The sequence below is a fragment of the Periplaneta americana genome, chromosome 10 (genome assembly GCF_040183065.1).
Source record: "Periplaneta americana isolate PAMFEO1 chromosome 10, P.americana_PAMFEO1_priV1, whole genome shotgun sequence".
Taxonomy (NCBI): domain Eukaryota; kingdom Metazoa; phylum Arthropoda; class Insecta; order Blattodea; family Blattidae; genus Periplaneta; species Periplaneta americana.
Window position 1 is genome coordinate 67,261,272 of NC_091126.1, and position 22,528 is coordinate 67,283,799.

At 34.5% G+C, this 22,528-nt stretch overlaps 1 protein-coding gene across 3 annotated transcripts in view; it reads left to right on the top strand.

Annotated features, from left to right (window-relative positions):
- RhoGAPp190 (Rho GTPase-activating protein 190) overlaps nt 1-22,528 on the top strand; it is a 74,687-nt gene that overhangs the window by 46,716 nt on the left and 5,443 nt on the right. For all 3 annotated transcript variants that reach the window (XM_069837658.1, XM_069837655.1, XM_069837656.1), the window contains exons 12-17: nt 62-263; nt 1,998-2,171; nt 2,953-3,204; nt 7,591-7,769; nt 10,166-10,352; nt 18,961-19,169. In XM_069837658.1, coding sequence (XP_069693759.1) covers nt 62-263; nt 1,998-2,171; nt 2,953-3,204; nt 7,591-7,769; nt 10,166-10,352; nt 18,961-19,169 — 1,203 coding nt within the window. The remainder of the gene's footprint in view (nt 1-61; nt 264-1,997; nt 2,172-2,952; nt 3,205-7,590; nt 7,770-10,165; nt 10,353-18,960; nt 19,170-22,528) is intronic.

Below are 22,528 nucleotides of genomic sequence, written 5' to 3' on the forward strand. Positions count from 1 at the left end.
CAAACTAATTAAATTTAGTTTTTGATGCTAGTTTTGAGTCTCGGCTTCCATTTATTTACAGGCTGCTTTTGTGTATATTCAAATCCAGAAACGTTTGAGTATATAAGAGATAGCCTTGAGAAAACATTGCTATCCAATTTGGAACAAGATGACAGACTGCCTTTTCAAGGACTGCCTATTGTAATCTTGTTCCTTCCTGATCCATCTGTCGATGAAAGTGAAGTCTTAAGACTTCGTGAGGAAGGACAGAGTTTATCTGACAGGTAAGTGCAATTTTCCACACTTCATGTGAAACGAATCCTGTGATGGATCACGTAATAAAAACAGTAAAATACAATATATATTAGCTCTGAGAGTTCAACCTTGCTCAAATGAGTTGAAAATTTGTTCATTCTGGTAATTTGAATTCCTCCATTATTTAGTTCTGCCTATATCGTCCATGTAAATATTAAATCATTTTTGACGAAAACAACTCTGTTGTACTTCTTGTTAATAAATATCTTTTTCTTGCTTGAGTTTTAACTTGTATAGGCCATTCAGTGTCTCGTGAAACTTACCTGTGCATGAGTGGAAGGAAAAGGTGAACTGAGAAGCTTCCCTCCTTCACTACGTTTTGACTTGCAAGCTAGCTAGCTTGCTTATTCCCACCATAAGGTTCTTACTATGAGCTACGGTGCACGATTGCATTTTGTTTCTCGAGATAACAAATGGCCTATAAAATTGTAAAATACATAAACATAGATATTAAATGAATCTATGGTTGCAGAAACAGCACGTCATGAAAACTAAATTTTTCAGTAGAGACAAAAAACTGTATTACTGGTGGTAGACCACATCATTGGTTATAGTACTGGCTTCTTCAGACAGAAACCTAAGAGATGTATCGTTTTATACCAAATGTATTGGAATCTAATGAATTGTTAATGAAATAAATCAATATATATTAACTTGACATGTGCTGTTTCTGCAAAGAATCAAAATTGTAGTATAATAATATCAGTTCAACTAAAGTTTATTTGTCAATTTAGGGATATAATATATGCATAGGCCTACTGTGTACTTAATACTTAAGTTCAGCATATAAATGAACTTATTTTTCCACAATAGGACACTGAAGTATGTTGTTATAAAATTCTTGATATTCGTGTGGTGTGTAATGCATTAGTTTGCATATATCGTCAAGCTTCTCTCTTTGAATTGGCACGATTTTTTCTGGATATACTAATGAAGAAGATAAATATGGTATTCTTCTTTGTACTTACAAGCAAGCATTGTCATGGGTGAAGATAAAAAAATTAATCTTCTTTCTTCCATCATTTTAATAATGTTAAAAAAAATGCTTACACAAATTGTGGCCAATCGAGCGCAATTACGAAGGCTGTAATAAAATAAGTTTCACTGGGCCATTTACAGAAAGAGAACAAAATTTCATGAAAAGTTTTGTTCTAACAGATATAGCAATTGTTGAGTTATTTTTCAACGTATTCATCACCAGAATTGAGACATTTGTCATTCAGTGGGATCAATTTTTGTATCCTTGTGTCGTAGATGTCTGCCGTCTTGAATCGGAACCAATGTGTCGGCACATATCTTTGACATGAGTTGTTTCTGCTTGCTTCCAGGATTTCACAAGTCTCCAAATGTGAGACGGCTATACTGACATATGTGGTTTCTGCATGGAATGATAGCCCTATATCAACAGTCCATGAAACTTGAATAAACTCATTTTGCCACAAATAGTGACATGTGCTGTTTCTGCAAACCCTGATTCAAATAAACAAAAATAAAAGGATATAAATGAAAATACATCTTTATAATATTTTAAACAGTTCTGGAATAAACAAAATTTATATATTTATCAAAGTAGATGAAAATCGAAAAATAATGATCTTCTTAAAAAATTGTTCTCTGTTTCTGCTTGAAAGTCAATAATGAGGGAACCATCTAACAACTTCACACTATTTGATGTTCATGTTTCCTTACAAAATCAATTTCAGTTTGCAGTGTCCATTCATTGATGTTTCACTTGAAGACATTGTTGGACCAGGACAACGTTTCACACCGGCCTTAATTGCAGAAGCAATGGGACAGCTCATTCAAAGTATTCATCATCGAGCTGTCTTCCTAAATGTGTACCAGTCGATTTTGGAATGCTCAGAACCAGACATAAGGTGAATTTCTTGATATATAAAGACTAAGAGCTTGTGTATCTCCTGTAGTTTTATAATCTGCTGTGAAGTGTTGTAAGAGTGAAATTCTTAATTTTTACTGCTTACAGTATCTTCATAAATTTTGACAAAGAAGTGGAGGAAGAAAGAAAAAAATGTATGTTTTAAGAATGATCTCATTTGTAACTGAAATAATTTTGTCGTGACAAACACTGGGAACATGTTAGCTTCTGACAAAAATAGTGAAAAATAACAAAATTGATATGCAGAAAAACATTGCCACAGTCTTTTGGTTATGATATATATATCTATCTATCTATTTTTCATTTTTTTATATTGTATTTTTCATTTATATCTATATCTGTGTCTTTTATTTACGTAGTATGTATTTGTCTGATTTTTTTTTTTTTTTTTCCTTTTTCATTTGTATCTGATTTTATCTCCTTTTCATGTTATCTCCAATTTTTTGTTCTAAGCAAATATTTGTACTGTCTATCGTAATTAAGGCTTTGCCCTGTTATAGACATAAATAAATAAATTATGTTACAATAGAAACAAGTGGCAAAATATTCACACATGCCAAATGACCTGATTATCACTCTGAAATTAGGAAATTTAAGATTTTATTTTGAATAAAATCTTAAGTCATGGAGTGATTTATTTAAAAAATAAGTAATTTTATAGGAGTGTTATGTGTGTACATTTTTATTGTATTAGATAAACCCTAAGTTTTTTAAATATGTCGAGAAATTTCTGACATTTCTGTAATTTGGTTTTATTCTAGGATTATTATGTGTATGTTTTGTGGGGACCCATATTCAGTAGAAAATGTTTTGGGTCCATTGCTAAGTCATCAGTGCTGCTTTTTGAGTGGAGATCGTAGCATCATATTAGAAACTTTTCTTGATGACTCAAAGAGAAAGGTAGAAGTGATCATTTCTTCTTTCCATGGTGCTAATGCATTCCGAGAAGAATTAGTTCATGGATTCATACTAGTGTACTCAGCTAAGAGAAGAGCTTCACTAGCAACTTTGAAGTAAGTGTGATGCATTTGATATTTATAGACTTTTTAAGTGTTACAATTATGGTATTATAAAGTGATAATTCTATGGAAACACAGTGGGTCGATTGTAGAAATGACCAATTTTAAGCCTTAGAAACTGTTTATTTAAACAATGTCTAAGTTACGTACAGATTTCCGTTGCTTAAACAATGTTCAGCTGGTACTTAGCAAGACATTGTTTAAGTTATGACATCAGCTAGGAAGAGAAAGTACGGAGTATCTTGCGTTAGACTCTTTGCCAGTCAAAAATGAAAATTCTTCATTAACGTGTGGGCCAAATGTAAATCAGTTGACTTACGACACAGACATCATAGCTAAACGTGTAGGGAATTTCTCAATGGAAGAAAAGACCATGTTATCAGACACAGTGAAAAGTTATGATGTTGTCAAGAGCAAAGCATACAACAATGATACTTTAGAGAAAAATTTTTTTAATATTGTTTTATTTAATGACGCTGGCAACTGCTGAGGTTATAGCAGCATTGTTGGTGTGCCAGAATTCTGTCCCACAGGAGTTCTTTTACATACCAGTAAATCTACTGAATGAGCCTTTCGCATTTAAACACGCTTAAATGCCATCGACCTTGGCCAGGATCGAACCTGCAACCTCGGGCACAGAAGACCAGCACTCTACCGATTGCCCACTGAGGGCAAGAGGAAGAAGACAGCATGGCAAATAATAACTAATATTTTCATTATACTTCTTGATTACACAACTTTTAACACTATATCACTTTGGAAAACGTATTATATGTCTTCATTATACACGAGAAAGACATATAATACATATTCCGAAGTATTATATGTCTTTCACGTGTTAAATTTTATGTTACCTTGTTAAAATGTTTCGGCCTGCTATTGGCCATCATCAGAACTGGTTGTTGCTGGTCTTGGCGCCTTTTGTTTTGTTTCCTGTGGGGGTGTGTTTGTGTAGTGTAATATGGAGTCAAAGAGTGTGTGTTCTGAAATTGAGTTGTGTGTTGAGAATTTCATTTGGATGTGTTTGTATATTTCGTATTGTTCTAATGTGTTTAGTTTCTGGCTTTTTGGTTGGATGTGTAGAATTTCCATGTTTGTGTTAATGTGTCTGTATGTGTGGTTAGCATTTTTGATGTGTTCTGCATATGTGGAAGTGTTTTGTAATTTTGTTATGGCTGTGATGTGTTCATTGTAACGTGTTTGAAATGATCTGCCTGTCTGTCTGTCTGTATGGCCAATAGCAGGCCGAAACATGTTAACAAGGTAACATAAAATTTAACACGTAAAAGACATACTGTATAATACGTTTTCCAAAGTAATATTTTCAATAGCATTTTTCCCCAGAACGTGCCACGTGATAGCTAGACGTTACTGGATAAGTTAAAATAATTTTGCAATTTTATTCATAAGAATAACAATTAGTCCACACAGTGTGAGATACTAAAATGTGGAATAAACATTAATGTGTGTCCTGCACACAGTTGATGCATTAACATTCATGATATCACTATTCACTGCATAAAATGCACTGGTTTCCAAGAACCATAACATGAAAAGAAGCTGCATTGTGATAGGTAATGAGCAACCTCTCATATCGTGCTCATGTAAATGTCTGATATCGTGCAACAAGTTCCCTGCAGTTTCCTCTGAGAAGTGAAAGTGTGCTAATTTTGCTTCTCCATATATCTCAATAGGATTACTACGGTCAAGCAGAAGATTGATTGCGACATAGAGGAGGCCAATGAACTAGTAATAAATATCTCTGGACCCATCTCAACACACCGATATACAGGGTTGTTTCCGATCTCTGATAACGAATTTGAATGACATCATGTGCGTCAGGAGTCACACGACAGCTGAACTGTGGCGCAAGGTGACAAACCAGTAGTGAGTGATCTCATAGTCAGAGTGCACGGCGACTCACAGCAGAAATTCCCAAGAAAATTGAGCCTTTTTGGGAGGGGTACATTACGACCCTTTCCAATGCCAAGTACAGTTAAATGAAAATAAAAGAAGCCTGCAATAAACGAGGTTTCGTTATTTCCAAGAAAGGCATCTTCTGTGTACCTAATAAGATTGGTAAAGCTCGAATGGAATTAATTTGTATCATCTTGTGGGGTGCGGCAACTTGTGACAGGGGGTGGATTTGCTTGCTTTTTCCACTCTGGAATTAATCCCATCCGAGCTTTGCCAGTCTCATTAGGTACACACAAGATGCCTTTCTTGGAAATAACGAAACCACGTTTTTTTTTTTTTTTTGCAGGCTCTCATGATTCTCACATAACTGTATTTGGCATCAGAAAGGGTTGTTATGTACCCCTCCCAAAAAGGCTCGATTTTCTTGGGCATTGCTACTGTGATACACTGTGCACTCTGATTATGAAATCACTCACTACTGGTCTGTCACCTCTTGTCACAATTCAGCTGTCGGTGTGATTCCTGACGCACATGACGTCATTCAAATTCGTTATCAGAGATCGGAAACAACTCTGTACAGTAATTAATGTGCTCCATTGAATTTACACTGGTAAGCTCGTGTCTTGCATGAGATTGAGATTAAACAGTGTCCTCCATGGTTTCTTAAACATTGATGGCTCAACATCAGCTTTAGATGGTGTCTACTATTAAACATCATCTTCACAACATGGTAGCCATACTTAGGCATTGACCTTAAACATTGTCAATATATATATATGAAATGATTAGCCTAAAAATGTCCTATTAAGGGCAAAGGCCTCCTCCTATAGAGGGAGAGCTCTGTTTGTCTCACGCGGTGAGCTACTCTGCGTAAGAGATGTTTACATGTTTGGAATTGTTCACTTGGTTCACATTCTGCACTGTTTGTAATTGTTCGCTTGTTTCTGTCACACTGGTTTTAGTTGCTGTTCACTTGTCTTCTTAGGTTTTTCCAGTCTTCCCTATTTCTTGCTCTGCTTGACCAATGGCTTCCTACACATTCACTGAAGAGGTTGGCCCATCTTCTTCTTGGTCTTATGCGTGATCTCTTGCCAATGCAGGGATCCCATAGTGTGACTTTCTGCGTCCATCTTCCGTCTCTAAGTCTTGCAACATGCCCTCCCCACTTCCATTTGGTGTTGGTGGCTTGCAGTGCTGGATCTTTAATTGCTGACATCTTTTGTAGCACTTCGTTTGGAACTCTGTCCCTCAGTGATAAGCCTAGTATCCTTCTCAGCATCTTCCTTTGGCATATTTGGAGACTGTTACGAAGTTTGGCAGTGAGAGACCATGTCTGACACCCATATAACAGTACAGGAGTTACGCAGGTCTCCAATATTTCTATTCTGAGTTTCTTGCTGAGTGTTCTCTCCAGTACGATGAACTTGAGAGTCCAGAATGCCTTCCACGCGAGAGAAATCCATATATATATATATATATATATATATATATATATATATATATATATATATATATATATATATTTAACTAATGGCGGATACTTGACTTCTCGTCATTCACCCATATGACCAACTGAGTGGCTCAGTGCCAAAGTTGCCTAATCCCCAAATTTTTAAGCCTCTGATTTCTGCAAAGAATGACTGTAAATTATCATTTATACATGTGCCAAAGTAAATGTACTAGATAAATATTAGATTATGGTAAAGGAGAAATAATTTTCAATTTAGAGCATATAATTTAAAAAACGACGTCTAGGTTTAGACGTCAATAAGTGTTTTCAGTGTAATTGTGGTTTAGGCTACTCTAACACTGAGCCACTCAATTTACCGACAGAGTCATTGCCCAGGTGTGAGCCATAGGAGGCTGGTCTACATTACACCTGCAGTGAGATGAGTTGATGATGGAGATTTGTTGGGTTGCCACAGGGGAACCGGAGCTTCCCAGAGAAAACCTCTGAGTTACCTGGACCGTGGGCTTGCCCAACACAAGTTATAAATCAGGGGTACGCTGGGAATCGAACCCGAGTCAGCAGGATTATAAGTGCAGTGCTCTAGCCACCAGACCACCATGGCAGCACTTCATCTAAATATTGTTCATGCAATCGGCCCAGTGTCAGTAAAAGGAGATATTTTACAGAAATTTAAATAAATCTGCAGGGCAATAGCGACCTTTGTTTTAATTCATAGTATTTGCATAGTATGAAAGAAATTAAAATAATGTGAATATTTATATGTGAGGTGGAACTTCCAAGGAAAATTTTCTCAGTAGATTTGTTTAAATCTATACACATTACTTTAAATAATATTTTCCCCTAATAGTTCTTCCTTCATTGCTCGTAACATGAAATTCTTATGAAGAAATGTAAGTTGTTTCTTTTGTCCAATTTGTCACACTTGACACATTTTCATATGTTTGTGCATGTGTGTTGAAGAATTAAAGTATGTTTCACTAATTTTATTTCAGTGCATTTTCAATGAACATTCCAAATTTACCCATCCAAGTACTGGCAGTTACAGACACTGGAGGTGCAAATGCATTTTTCAGTAATGACTTAAGCCACCTACTAATAACAGAAGGCAATGCTACAGCAGATCGCTTGAAAGCACACTTCATGACATCTGTATCATCATGTCAGCAAAAAAGTAAGTCCATATTTCTAAGTGAGTGCTCAGTATAGGTTTAAAATAAGCCTATAAATCAGTATTTTATCTGGGTATGTGTTTTATTTGTGAGAAATGTTCGATAAGGGGCAAAAATTTGCATTGTAAATTTAGTTGCACACAGTAAAACTTCATTCATATGTTATTATGGGAATGTGAAGAAAGAAACGCATAAATTAGGAAAATGTATAATTTAAATGACCTTATTAGTAACACCTGAAATAGCATTTTAAGTCTATATGGGGAGACAAAGTCAAGTCAATGTAGTAGAATTTTCACAAGAGAAGTTCAGAACTTCACAGTTAAGCCATCTTTTAGTTTATACTACAGTATTAAAATTTATAATATGTATATTCTTGAAGAATGTAAGATTATTTGTAGAAAATCATAGCTGCTTAGAGCTAAAGGTAGTTGATATATTACATTATTTCAAACTCCCATCCAGAAAATTTTACAACACTGACTTACCATGTTCTTCCAGTGTGATCTTCATTTAATAACGTGTGATTATTTTACAAAAAGTCATTTAATTTGAACTGCTTACTTCTAAGGAATAAACCATGCCCCTCAAATTGTGATAATTGTTCCATAATTTGTTCATTTACACCATGATGTGTTACAAAATGTTTCACTGTTTTAAAGCAGTAAGAGCGTCATTAGGACACAAGATTGGTGGAATAAAACATGGGAAGCTTCGAATTTCCACGAATTTCATAGTGGACTGCATCTTAACAATGAATATGTACTGTATTTTCGCGTTCTTACATGTTCACACAACTAATGTCGAGCAAAATTGTTTTAGAATGTATGAATGACGTTTTGCATCTCCTGGGGTTTAAAATACTATCATATAAGTGTAAGAACAATTGAAATAGAAAACGTGTAACTGAAAGAAATTAATATGGAAAACATAGGAATTTTGCTGGATTTAAGAAAATAACCTATAAGTGTGAAAAGTATAAACGAAGCTTAAATGTATTACATAAAGATTAATTCTTCTTGGTCCCACAGAAAAAAAAAAAAAAAACGCTAGAGGAGAGGGATTTGATCCGGTGCTGTGGATTGAACTTCAGCGTAGCTCAGTGGTTAGAGTGCTTGGTATGTAGAACCAAGGACCTGGGTTCGAACCCCAGTGCCAGAGCAAATTTTTCTCCTCCAATAACCATTAAATGTATTAGTTTATAGAGTCTGGATTTGTATGTAAAATGCATGCTGTATATATTTATCTTCTTTTGCCGTGTAACATTCTTCGGAGCATAGGGCTGAACCAAATTTTTCCAGTGATGCATATAACAATTTGAAATATATTAAAAATTTACATTCTTTACAATATTCATGACTTACTCGAAGATATACATCAGTTTGATTGTGAATGTTTATACATATGTGGATAAAAATGTTACATGCTTTTCCGATTTCAGCAAAAAATGTTTATTTTATTGTAATAGCAACTTGAAACAAATATATACATAATTATTTTAATATTTGATACTTACGTTTGAAAAGACTGTCCTGTATCCGAAATATGTGGGTAGTAGTAAATATCTTATGATATCGAATATTTTCACTATACAAATCATATCTTACTGACAAGTATGGAAAGTTTACCAAGAAAATTTTAAATTTTCGAACTTAATTTTAGTATTTACTGCAGCGATAACGACTCAGAAAACTTCAGTGTAATAACAACAGTTTTACCGTTGTAATTGTATACAGTGCATATAATTTTTCAGTATTGATATTGGACACATATTGCCATCCTTTTTTAGTGAAACTTCTATAATTTCTGTTTGTATTGTTTTCTTTTATATACACTATCATTCAGGTTGTATAGTCCCAGAAAAGTGTCTGTAACACAATTATGCTGCATCAATTTCCCTTGTTCATTAATAATTTTTTGCCCCAGGCAGGACTTGGTTTGTTACATACATGAAAATAATAACAAAATTTATAACTGTGGTTCTCTTCACCTCCTGTGGAGTGTAGTAAAGTAGCTACAGTATTTAGCTGTTGGTAGTACTCTCTGAGTGCGACCAGACTATTCTCAATATTTTGTAATCGTTTAATTTCCCCCTCCTCGATTTTTTCGCCTCCAAACTTTAAGAAAATGGGGGAAAAATTACGCGAGTAAATACGGTAATTAGAAAAATATAGTATAAATCAAAATTAAAACTGTAGTAGTAGTGGTAGTTTATTTAATTGTGTTTATGCATTTTAATATCTTCTGCAACTATCTTTCTTCCCTTTCCCTATAGAAATGATAAAAGCTTTCATTGTAATTACCGATAATTTAGAGTTACTAATTATTGGAATGAATTTAAAATGTTTTTTTTTTTTGTGTCAAAAGATGCAGGTTTCATATATATATTTTTTTCTAGCTGCATTTTACACTCCATTCTTCAAAGAGGTATGGGAGAAGAAACCGGAAATAGAACAAGCATTTCACATGGAAGAGCCTATCAACTTCAATAATTCTGCTGAGAGTACCCTAGAAATGCCTCCTCGACAACCACGGCCACCTCCTAGACACGAGAGTTATCACATCAAGGCAGGATCAAATGAAGGGTGAGATTATGTCAAGCATCTTTTATAACTCCTTATGTCTGTGTTAATTATTACAGCTAAGTATTATAAATGTAACACTTGTAAAATTTACACATAGTTCTACTTCTGTACTCTCAGCTTAACAGATTATTTTTATTTTCTGTAAGAAAATCAGGGATTGATAACATTTAATCTTTCTAAGCAATTCTGAAATGAAATAGTCTTGTTTTTATTACTGTGTCATTTATTAATTATACTACTAAATTTAAAACATGTAAGAACACAAATCTTATTCATCAGTTTGTATAAAGAGACTTTTGTTTACATTAACACACAATTTGTTTCTTTTTTTTATGTCACTTGGATTCTATATCCTTACTATAATTTCTGGTGAGTATGGGATCAGAGTAGAAGCCGAATATGGAAATTGGCAGGTTATTTAAATAGGTAGTTGAGTAGAAGTTGAAGTACAATATACCATGTGCCCATGTAATATTTCTTTTGTAACTAGATTTAATATTGTCACTTTGCTTGTAAAGGGAGAGAGGTTACCAATGAGTGCGAGATGGATGAGAGTGGAAAGGAAGATTGATGAAATAAGAAAGCATGCGTCAACCCTGTTTCAGGAAGCTCATGCATTGTAGCAGTAATAGTTACTCACTGCTGTGTTCTATCTTTTATTCATTGAAGTTAGGGTGTTAGGTTTCTATCTATACCCAGAATAATTGTTCTAGGTTTACATTGTGATTAAGAATACTATATTATGTCCCATTGACCTGACTATCTTGTCAGTTTGATCTGAAATCCCTTTTTGTCTCACTTTCTAGGATGAGGTTTCATTGTTAAAAGAAATCAAAATCAGTGCTCTAACAGTTGTGTATACATATCAGTGTTTATATCGCAGAAGTTACTTCATTTGCCATTCATTGTTTATTGAATTGAAGTCACCATATGTTTTGAATTATAATGTATGGAGAACAATGATTCTTGATAATAATAAACAATCCACTGTACGGACAAATAAGTATGATGTATGAAAATTTTACATATTTATCAAATGCTTGTCATTCCATATTCTTTTTATTTTACTTACTGATATTGCTGAAAATGAAAAAAAAAAAAAAAAACATTTTATATTTATTTCCAAAAATATGATTGTTGGAAAATAAAGTCATACAGCACTGACATTCTCAGTTTTATGAGCTTAAATTCAGAAAAGGTAGAGAGCCACCCTGTCTTTGCTACTGTCCATTTTCAGCTTATAAACTTAAGGTCATATACCACTTTTGCTTAGAAACATTTTCAGGTTAAGAACATGGCTGACTAGTGAGTTAGTCAATTAGAAGCGAGAATGGTGAAGGAGCTGTTGACACTGAAATTGTTCATGAAACAGCGTTCATTAGAAATTGCGCATTATTATTTTAAGCTTTATCTAGTTAAATAGTAAACACGTACCTGTAGCTTCGTGAAACAGGGCATTAAATTAAATCACACCAATTTTTGTAGTATTCCTTAGAACTCTGAAGCAGTAATAATTTATGTTCCATGAACACATGTAGATATAAATATATAGCTTAACACACAGTAATATTTCTGTTTTAATCGCACATTAGACCATAAGATAGCTGATGTAAAATACACTTAATTGCTTAACCTCGTGTGCAGTGTTGGAGACCCAGTATGTGTATCCCAGGGTTAAAAGTATTTACGCCCTCATTATATAGACTTAAATTTCATTAAACAATGTTAATACTAATATATCATGCAATGGTTTTCTTCAAAATTTTCCATTCAAAACCTTGTATTAAGAGACTTGGGAGAAAAAAAAAAAAAAAAACAATAAATTATATCCTTAGAATGCCTTCTGAAAAAGAATACCTGGCCAAATGCTGAGTTATCGTTAGCAAGCACATTTTGTCCCACGAGGCTACAAGATTAGGTATTACTGGAGTTTTAAGTGGATGATGTGTGTTCATCCAGGAAGCGAAATACTTGTCTGACTGCTCACATGACTGTTGTTTGGTCAAGTTAGGCAGAACAAAACATGGACCACTTTAACAATTTTATACTATTTACAATTTAAATTATTTATACTAGAGTATGCTATTTTTACTATTTACACTATCATGAAGAATGTAGGTCTACATTGATCAAACATTATTTACACTATTATGTACAGTGCTGTGTATTGTAATGCAAGATATTTCATTTCATAATACTTCTTCTTCTTTGGCGTCACTGCCCTTTTAGTCTAGCCTTAGCCTCACTTACACTGGGGACAGAACATCTAGAAGCTTGAAGGCAGTTACTTTTAAGCAGTCCAACCACCCCCTCCTCCCGCACTAGCAGGTACGGTACCATTCAGCTGCAAAACATTTTCCGAACGGAAGTTACTGTATTGTGAGAGCGCGGCTGGATCAGTGAAAGTAGGTGGTCATCGTTTTCAGTCTGTAGTGCAACGAACAATTCTGCTGTGTGTTGACTATTCTGTAGTGATGTCACTGAAACTTCTAGTTGTTCTGTCCCCGGTGTACAACAGCTGACCATTCCTCTCTTTCATATGATTTCATAATACTATAGCCTACTTATTTTGTAAATAGTATGTAATAGTGTAAATACGTTCGATCAGTGTAAGCCTACATTCTTTATGATAATGTGAATAGTAAGAAAAGCGTATTTTAGTGTATGTAATATAAAGGGGCTGTCAAACATCGACTACTTTCAAAAGCTGTCAAAAAGGCTGCTTCTCATCTCTAGAATATGATCTTTCTTCAAATATTACTTTTGTAAAGTATGATTTTTATTTTTAATATATTAATTTTCCTTCATTATGTTAGTCATTTCTTTGATCCAAATTATTTTATTTAACACTACATTGTACAGTGGGCCAGAATATCATTCTAGCTGGAAAAATTTATATTTTCCAAGTCACTGAAGTTGGTGTTTCTACTCTGTAAACACTAACCAGATGTGTGCACTTCAGAAATCCGCAACACAGAAAGGGATTCGGAAGGATTAACAACAATAAATACATAGCGGAAGTTAATGATTGATAAACACTCGGGCGGTCCACACCCAGTTGTAAGTGAAGCGATGCAAGGGAAATCATTCTCTGTTGTGCTTAAACAAAAGATTTTTTTAAATTCCACGTGGGAAGTTTGCCAAAAGTATGTACTTTTGGTTTATATAAAGTGTAATTAACTTATTTCATGTCAATACTGTAATAACAATGTTCGAATTGAAAATTAAATTTTCGATCATGAAGTTCATTTTTATATAAGACTTTAAAAAATATCGGCACTTACTTGCACGGAATTTTTTGTAGCTAAAATACAAAATAATATTTGGGCTTTTTATCCCATATTGTGGTTTAACCGTCAACACGTGCCTTTTTAAAAAAATATATATATTTTTTTTTATTTTAGGTGATGGTGAGCAAAAGCAGTCTCTTCGGTGACTCGTAATTAAAATTGCAGGAAAGTTCAATGTAATATCAGTCTTTATCACTAGAATGCATTGTGAACAGTTTGCGAGGTATAGTTTTGAATCAAGAATAGATTGTCAACTGCAGCACAAACAAGATGCAAGTGTTCTCTGAGAGTACCTGTGGCACGAGCCAAACATGACATCACGTCAATAGTCTATGAAAAACTAACCTTATTTCTGTAGGCCCAGGGCCAGAATACAGTCCCTAGTTATTATCCATGAGGAAAAAGATCTTTAGATCATCTCCTAAAATGGTGAAAAGAGATCTTAAGAGACTCGTAGGCATAATACATGTAAGGAAGAAGAAGAAGAGCAATTTTTCATCTCCATGATCAGTTTATTTCTGTTACATTTCTCTTATTTAAGTGCAAGAATTGTTATTGAAAAAGAAATGGGAACTGTATTGGAGATATTCAGTTTTATCATCATTTTCATCATATCATCATCATCATCATCATTATTATTATTATTATTATTATTATTATTATTATTATTATTATTATTATTATTATTATTATTTAGAGAATTTTGTCTTCATATGTATTTGTATTTGCTGCAAATAATTGAAAAAATGAAACAGGAATGATCATCATGTTTCTTTTGCAGAGGTTCCTTCATAAGAGTTTGATGTTTTTCTGTAAGTCTCTATTGGTTCACATATATGCTCGGAGGTGTATGTAGGATGATTCATGACTAATGTGCATAGCTTGCAGAGATGATTCCTCAGGCTGCTGTGATACATGTAGTTCCTATAAATATGGGTATGATTTTCAGTAGTTGCAGGGTTATTTTTGTTCGCATATTGATAAAAACAGGGTTTGAATGATTTATATTTGCAAAATTAAATTATGATATGTAGCACAAAATGACAGTAAAGAAGAAGAAAACTAAGGCATCATATTCCAATTATCAGATTTAGTCTTACTGAGGGCTACAAACGCTTTAATTCAGGGCTGGGCACTAAGAGCAGATTCTACTCTCTCACAGGGAGCCATATGACTTCTCTTCAATCCCTTTCTTCCCTGCCGAACACTGTGCAGCATTGATGCCCTGTGCCCTGTGAGATAACATGCTGACTCAGCTATGTGAATTGCAGACGATGTGGTCAAGAGCAATAATACATTCAGCTGATTTCATACGTATGTTTATTAACAAACTGGCATTTAACAAGCTGGCAATTTTAGGGTATACAAAAATAAAATATTACAGGTAATAAATGTACTGTATTGAAGAATCAGTGCATGAATGTATTGTCTAAATTACAAGCATTGATTGTGAAATTACATATAAACTAACACACATTTAATTGCATTAATTAGCATCCCCCCAAAAAATAACAAGTGTGGATGCACTGTTTAGAGCACATTTTCAAAGATTTCTGCTTACTCAGCATTAGAAAATATCTACTGCATCATGAGTGCACCAATATGCCTGGGTTAAATCCCAAATCTCTCTGCAGTGCATATGAAGGGAAGGCATATGTCACTGTTGATAGTGATTCGTCCGTCGGATGGGGACGTTAAGCCTGGCGGCCCTCTTGGTGCTATTCGATAGGAGTAGGCTACATGCCGGCACTGGGTTTCCCCTTCTCCTGTCCTCACCTTCATCATCATCCTCACCCATTCTCTACACTACACTTATACGAACACTTAACTCACCCTAATACACGACATAACTCTTCACAGATACACATCATGCATAACGTGGCCCACCGAAGTGGTGTGTGATTTGAAAATGAGTTACAGTCCTGCCTTCTATCCACAGTATGAGGAACCCGAATCACGCAAGTGAAGTGGGTGGGCATTAGTCACATACTCATGAGTAACACTTAACATTCCCACAAGACCATATGCACTTAGTAATGTTTGGACTGCTGTTTTCAGCACTCGAGATTTGAAATGACTCTAGTGAGACAGGGCCACAGTTTGAGCCCTCCCTTGTTTGTGATTTTAATGTATGATATTTTTAAAATCTGCAAAATAAAGGTTTAAACCTTGTATAATTGGAAATTGGCGCATCAAACCTGTGAAGATACCGAATTAGCTTTTGGAAATTATTTAATTTTAATGGCTAAATCAGAAAAGGAATTAAACATTTTAGAACCATTGAAGAGTGACTTGGAAAAATGACTATGAAAATTAGCATTAGTATAAATGAAACAACAACGCAACAACTATAATAATAATAATAATAATAATAATAATAATAACAATAATAATAATAATAATAATAACGATAATAAAACTATAATATATCTCTGAGATTCTGGCTGATACGTACAGCTATTCTCAGACAGGAAATTTCACTAGAAAATATATGTCAGAGGAACAACAGTTGTTTATATTCATCTTAAGTCTGATTAGTGAAATATATTTATATTACTCACCAGTGATGTATGCAATGGAGGGGGAAAGAAAATTGCCACCTTACCCCTATATCTCCTGCTTTAGTTGCCTCAAGAGTGATACTTTATTGGTGTCACTTGTGATATGAGGTTCCAACCTGTCTTCAGACACTTGACTAAATAGTAATAATAATATTGTTTTATTTCTTCTGGTAGAGATAACGTTGTAATTCTTTCTTTTCCATTCAACCAGAGGATGGAAAAGAAATACATAACAATGATAATTAGTAGAGAATTATGAATGCATACAATAATGATAGTAGATGAGATAGAGCAAGTAACCAATTTCAAACATCCAGTTGTTTTAATTAGTAGCAGTGGGAGAATAAATGAGGAAGTGAGCAACAAAATTGTAGAGAAAGGAAGACTGTACCATGCTTTAAATATAAATGTTATATGTAAGGAGGAAATTGCAAGAAAACTAAGAGAAGTTTTTACAAAACAACCTATGTACCAACAGTAACTTACGGATGAGAATCATGATCCCTAAATCTCAGTGCTTAAGTCAACTTCAGGCAATCCAAATGAGAGATTTAACCCTTTGCAGCACAAATTAATTTTTTATGTTTTTCATATCATGGATCATAAAAAAGCTTCAATCAATTCTTTTTAACATTTTAACTCTGCACACAATTTCAAAAAACACATGGCACCTCTATGTATACTCAAGAGGAGGTTCCTTGGTGGAATATCTGTGCCATAAAATTTAGAGAGAAAGAAAACGGTGGTTCTTCTGAACAACCACTATGCTACAAAGGGTGAAGGAAGATAGAAGGGAAAACAAAACGAGACAAATTAGGAATCAGACAATAAGAACGAATTAAATTCATCCTCTACAACATCAAATAGTCCTTACAGTTGAGATGGTTTGGATATGTATGTATAGTCTGAGACACAAAAAATGACCACTCTTCTGTAGCATGAATTTGTCCAAGTCTACTTCGGGCAGCGCCTGGTTCGCATGACTAGGGAAAGAATTTTTATTTTACACCTAATTTACTCCTTGAATATATCTTCGTTATAGATTATTCATAAAAACAAATAGAAAAAGGAACAAACAAAACAAAGGAAAAACAGAGCAGAGTCATGCATAAGAAATTCCTTCACGTGTAAACCTAAGCTCTCATGGGATCGAATAGTCTTCCAAAGGGCACTTACTGTATGGCAGTCAATCACTTTTTTTTTTGTCTAAGACTGTACATCAAATGCAAGGGGAAAGAACCCATAAATAGTATGACAGGCCAGATTGAACAGAGAGGGACTGAAGTGATGACCTAGACATACTGGAGATGAATGGACGGGAATGATTTTGAAAGGAAGAGGAACAGATACCATGATAAATGGAGAGCTTTTCGTGAGACCTTTATACTTGATGATAGAAGAGGATCGACTAAGTTAGAGTTAAAGTGTGGTTTACAGGAATGCAGTTCTGAGAAAAAAGAACATTTTGTAACTGTGTGTGTGTTGCAAATTAAACCCATGTTTATAAGAACTACACTTACCATAGTAACCTGAGGAATCACCTTCTCAGGCTACGTACGTTAGTCGTGATTCACATTGTATAATTCTATCTTCTATACGGACTATTACCCTGTTACCTGTTGAATTTAGTAAGAATTATTGTCAATTTAACCTCTTGTCTTTGTGTCAGTACTCCAATCTAATTATGTGTTTAGCTCTTTGCAAAAGTAGTGGTGATGTGTACATTTTGACAGTGATACCTGAAGTAATGTTAAACCGTTGTGTTTGTTTTTGATTTAAACAGGTATTATATTTTTGGGCCATACATGATATTGAATTATTTTGAGCATAATCAAAATAGCGAATTTTTTAATACAGTAGAGCCTCGATTGTCCATCCCACGATTAACCAATATGCAAATTATTTATAGTAAAGAAAAGAGCATATAATAATGAATTACATTGCTCTTTTCTGCTTTCTGAATCATTTGATATTAGAGGAGAAAAATTCGCTCCGGTGCTGGGGATCGAATCCGGGTCCTTGGTTCTACGTACCAAATGCTCTAACCATTGAGCTATGCTGAAGTTCAATCCACAGTGCTGGATCGAATCCCTCTCCTCCAGTGTTTTTCCCTTTGTGGCCTGACTTCAAGTTCGACATGTATGTTGACATTTATATTAAGTAAACTGCCATTATACAAGGAACGCACTCAATTGAGTGACTTGATGGCCAGGATTTCTCTAATATCAGTTGTTTCCATAATAGATATATTCTGTAGGACCAAAAAATTAATCTTTACGTAGATTCTTCGCCCAACAGTGCATATTACTGTGGAATCCCGGCCACCAATTCACTCAATTGTATAATGGCAGTTGAAGAGACCAAGAAAATGTTGTAAATGACGGGAAAACTGCAATTCTGGGAATGTAGAAACTGAGTTCGGCTGTATGGATTACCCATTCTTTCAATTAACCATTCACTGTATGCTGTCCCTTGAAAATGATAATCGAGGTTGTACTGTGTGTTATGAGAGCAGCGCAATTATAGGGATGTTCACTTCCGCTATTAAAGGATTAACTTGTCATTTTTCTGTTTCTTGAGGTTAGGGTAGCACTATTGTACTTATGCACACTGTGTAAGATATTTCAGGCTTGACTTATCCTAGTTATCTGCAAACACTAATTCAACTTCTATCATAGGGGATTGTGAGCTTGTAATCTGAAATTTTTTTCTTTGAATTTGATTAATATTACATGTGTCCTTGGTGCTGTATTCCAGGAGTGGATCAGAAATATATGACATCCAACCGAATGATGGTCTTTTGGATGATATGACAGAACTATTAACAGCAACAATTCCTGAAGACAGGTTAACCAGCTCCAGTGATGAGAGCTACATCTATTCTGATGTTGAATTGAATGGTGACGACCACAGTGAACCACTAGTCAAACCAAGCGAAATAAAAACCAATGAGAAACTTCACCATGGTGAGATTTTGCTTTGTTCTGTAGCACATGCTTGAGATATTTTTACCAGAAACATAATTTTACCAGTCAATATAGGTTGTGTTCGATGTTTATTTCCATTTGAATGAATAGGGATTAAATAACATTCAATTATAAATGACTAACCTCACGCCATGCAAATTGTACTTAAAATGTGAAGTATATTACACTGCCAGTTACAATTAAGTTGTACTGGGTGAACAATCCTTTCTGCACCTGTGCTTTCATGGCTTATGGCTAGTCGGTAGAACCAGCTGCTAAGCCTCCCACCTCCACTGCACTGAAGTTCGCATCAGGCGTCAGTGTGAGTTGTACTCTTGCAAGATAAGCACGTGTTCTTTAGGCGATGTAATATAATGTGTGTAATACAGTGTATTAATTAAGTTAATATGGCTCAATTCAGGTATCCCAGCGTTTCTCAAACTATTTTGAAATGGGGACCACTTTTTTTAAGTCAAAACATTTCTGCGGACCACCTTACTCTTGTTCCCTTCGAAAGCAAATCTGTAATTTTTGTAGCATATTTTAATACCAGTATACTTATATTTTAAAATAGAATTAATTAAAATTCATTAACTAATTAAGTTAATATGGCTCAATTCAGGTATCCCAGCGTTTCTCAAACTATTTTGAAATGGGGACCACTTTTTTTAAGTCAAAACATTTCTGCGGACCACCTTACTCTTGTTCCCTTCGAAAGCAAATCTGTAATTTTTGTAGCATATTTTAATACCAGTATACTTATATTTTAAAATAGAATTAATTAAAATTCATTAACTAATTAAGTTAATGTTGATAGAAAAAAAATCATTTTCGTTTTTAATAAATCAACGCTGTTAGTGTTTGGATAATCTTTAACTTATTAACTAAACAAAATAAATAAATGTTGGTACTGGTACTTACATTAATGAGATGGATAAGTCTGCCGATTCTTGCACAGTTGTTCTATATTTAGATGTATGCTGGTAAGTTTAAGTCGGAGATCGTCACATACATCGAGTCGATTTCAGTACTTTGTTTTTATTAGAATTAGTTATGAAAACCCTTTTTCACACATACATGAAACCAAACTGAATTATAATCTGTAAAGCACCATTGTACAGTTCACTATATTCTCTTTTCCCTTGTGGTGTGGTCCAGTAATTAACCATACCTTCCGCTTGGAATTTCATTTTAAGTCCAGTGTCATTCGAAAGTTCAATTAACTGTTCTCTTTCACTTAATGAAAGTTTGTTAGTTTCAATATCACAATGAAAGGGTTCACGAACCCAAGAAAATTCGTCATATTTACTTGGAAAATAAGTTTCAAATTGTGACGTCAGAGTTTCGAGATGCGAACATATTATGCTATTGCATAATTCTTTTCCAATAGCGAAATAATTTTCAACCAAAAAGACACTAGGGTTGGAAATAGTGAAAAAAATCCTCTGTTTTACGGAACTGACCCATAAACCAAGTCTCCTCTCGAACACCTTTATTTTCTCATGCGCATTGAGAACAGCCAAAGAATTACCTTGTAGAGAGAGAATTAGTTTGTTTAGTTTTGAGAATACATCTGAAATATATGCCAATGTACTTAGCCACATGTCATCAGCTGATGTGCAGGGAAAAGATGGCGAGAAACACCACGTTCATAGTTCTTTAAATCCCTCTTTTATTAGTGAAAGTAGAGTGAGAAGTCGGTAAACAGGTAGGGTAAAATGTCAGTACTGGGAGAGAAAGTGAAAGGTGATTGCCGTGTGTCATTTCCAAACTCTGAGATTTTTAGCTGTAGTGTGATATGCAATTCGTTTGAATTTTATTATTTTTTCTTGTGTCCTTTTTGAAGGACTACAAGGGCAGAACTCGAGGACCACAGGTGGTCCGCAGACCATAGTTTGAGAAACGCTGAAGTATCCTATTCCCCAAAGTGTGTTCATGTATAATTCATAAGTAGGTTTTTCAAGTTTTTATTAGTAATAACTTACGCGACAAACTGTACGTAGATATACTACAGACTTCTTGAAACTCATTCACTGTGGTTATTGGCTTGACTCCCCCAAGTCCTCCAAGCAGTGGAAGCGGGCACACTGAGGATTGTTCACCCAGTATATTTAATGCTTGACAGACTATAATTCCCTGACACCAATGGATCAAAACTTCAGGTACACATTTATAGACATATGTTGCGCTGATTCATGATTGGATCTATGTGATTTCAGAATATAATAGGAAATCTAAAATTTTATATTGTTCATTTGTTTCTACTCTGCTTTTGTAGTGGAATTATTAGTACTGTGCTTGAGTTAAATTATATGCAGGTGCATCCAAATGTAACCATTACACATGTTGCCACCAGAAAAATACTATTGTCATCTCAACACATAGTAACAGTGGGTATTTTGTAATATACGCCTTTTTCATTTTATGAAAGACACTTTATGCAAAAGGGATTAACATTTATGTAAATGTTCAATAACTTTTTTGTTAAATAAATTTTGTTTTCAAATTAATTTAGGGAATGGGTCATGGACACACTCTTGAGTGCAGATGAATTGTCGCATTCAATAAATTTCGAGACAAAGGCTATGAAATTCGTGAAATTTGGGAAGAATAACATTTTCGGAGATGTATTGTGAATGATATGATCCAGAAATATAAACCCCATCAGTTAAAGATAAAATAAAAAGTGGCAGATCTAAAACAGTTTCCAAACAGTTGTGCCGATTATTGAAAGAAATAGAAAGTTTACAGCTCCAGAAATTCAAACATATTTGAATACTGCATACAACAAAGACATATCTGCCAGCACTTTGCAGAGCTGTCTTCAATTAGTGAATCTCTGGAAAAGTGTGACAATCAAGAAACCATTGCTCATGAAGGAAAATATGCGAAATAGGCTAAAATAGGCAAATGATCACAAAAATTAGACAGCTGATGATTGAAATCATGTTCTATTGTCTGACGAGTCGAAATTTAAAGTATTTTGGTTATTATTGTTTAGTCAACTGTCCAAAAGACAGGTCTGAACCTCACAAGTGATATAGGTCTCGCAAGCAGGGATTACCAACGGTAGGAATGCGAATGAAACAATTCAGTAAGGAAGAGCAGGAGACTGGAAAGGTCACGAGATAACTTGAATGATATTCAAGAGTACAGTCGGAAGAGAAACAACATCGATAGAATCAGTCTTGTATTGTGATGGTTACACTACGGTTTTAGTTTCAGTTCCAGTGCATGCGAATACATGTCTTGTTTCAAGTGCGTTTATTTTATTATGTAGTGATAGAGCGTTCTCCTCGCAGAGTATCATTATTCTATTCGTAAACATAATGTTGCGCATTTAATTCGCTTCGAATTTT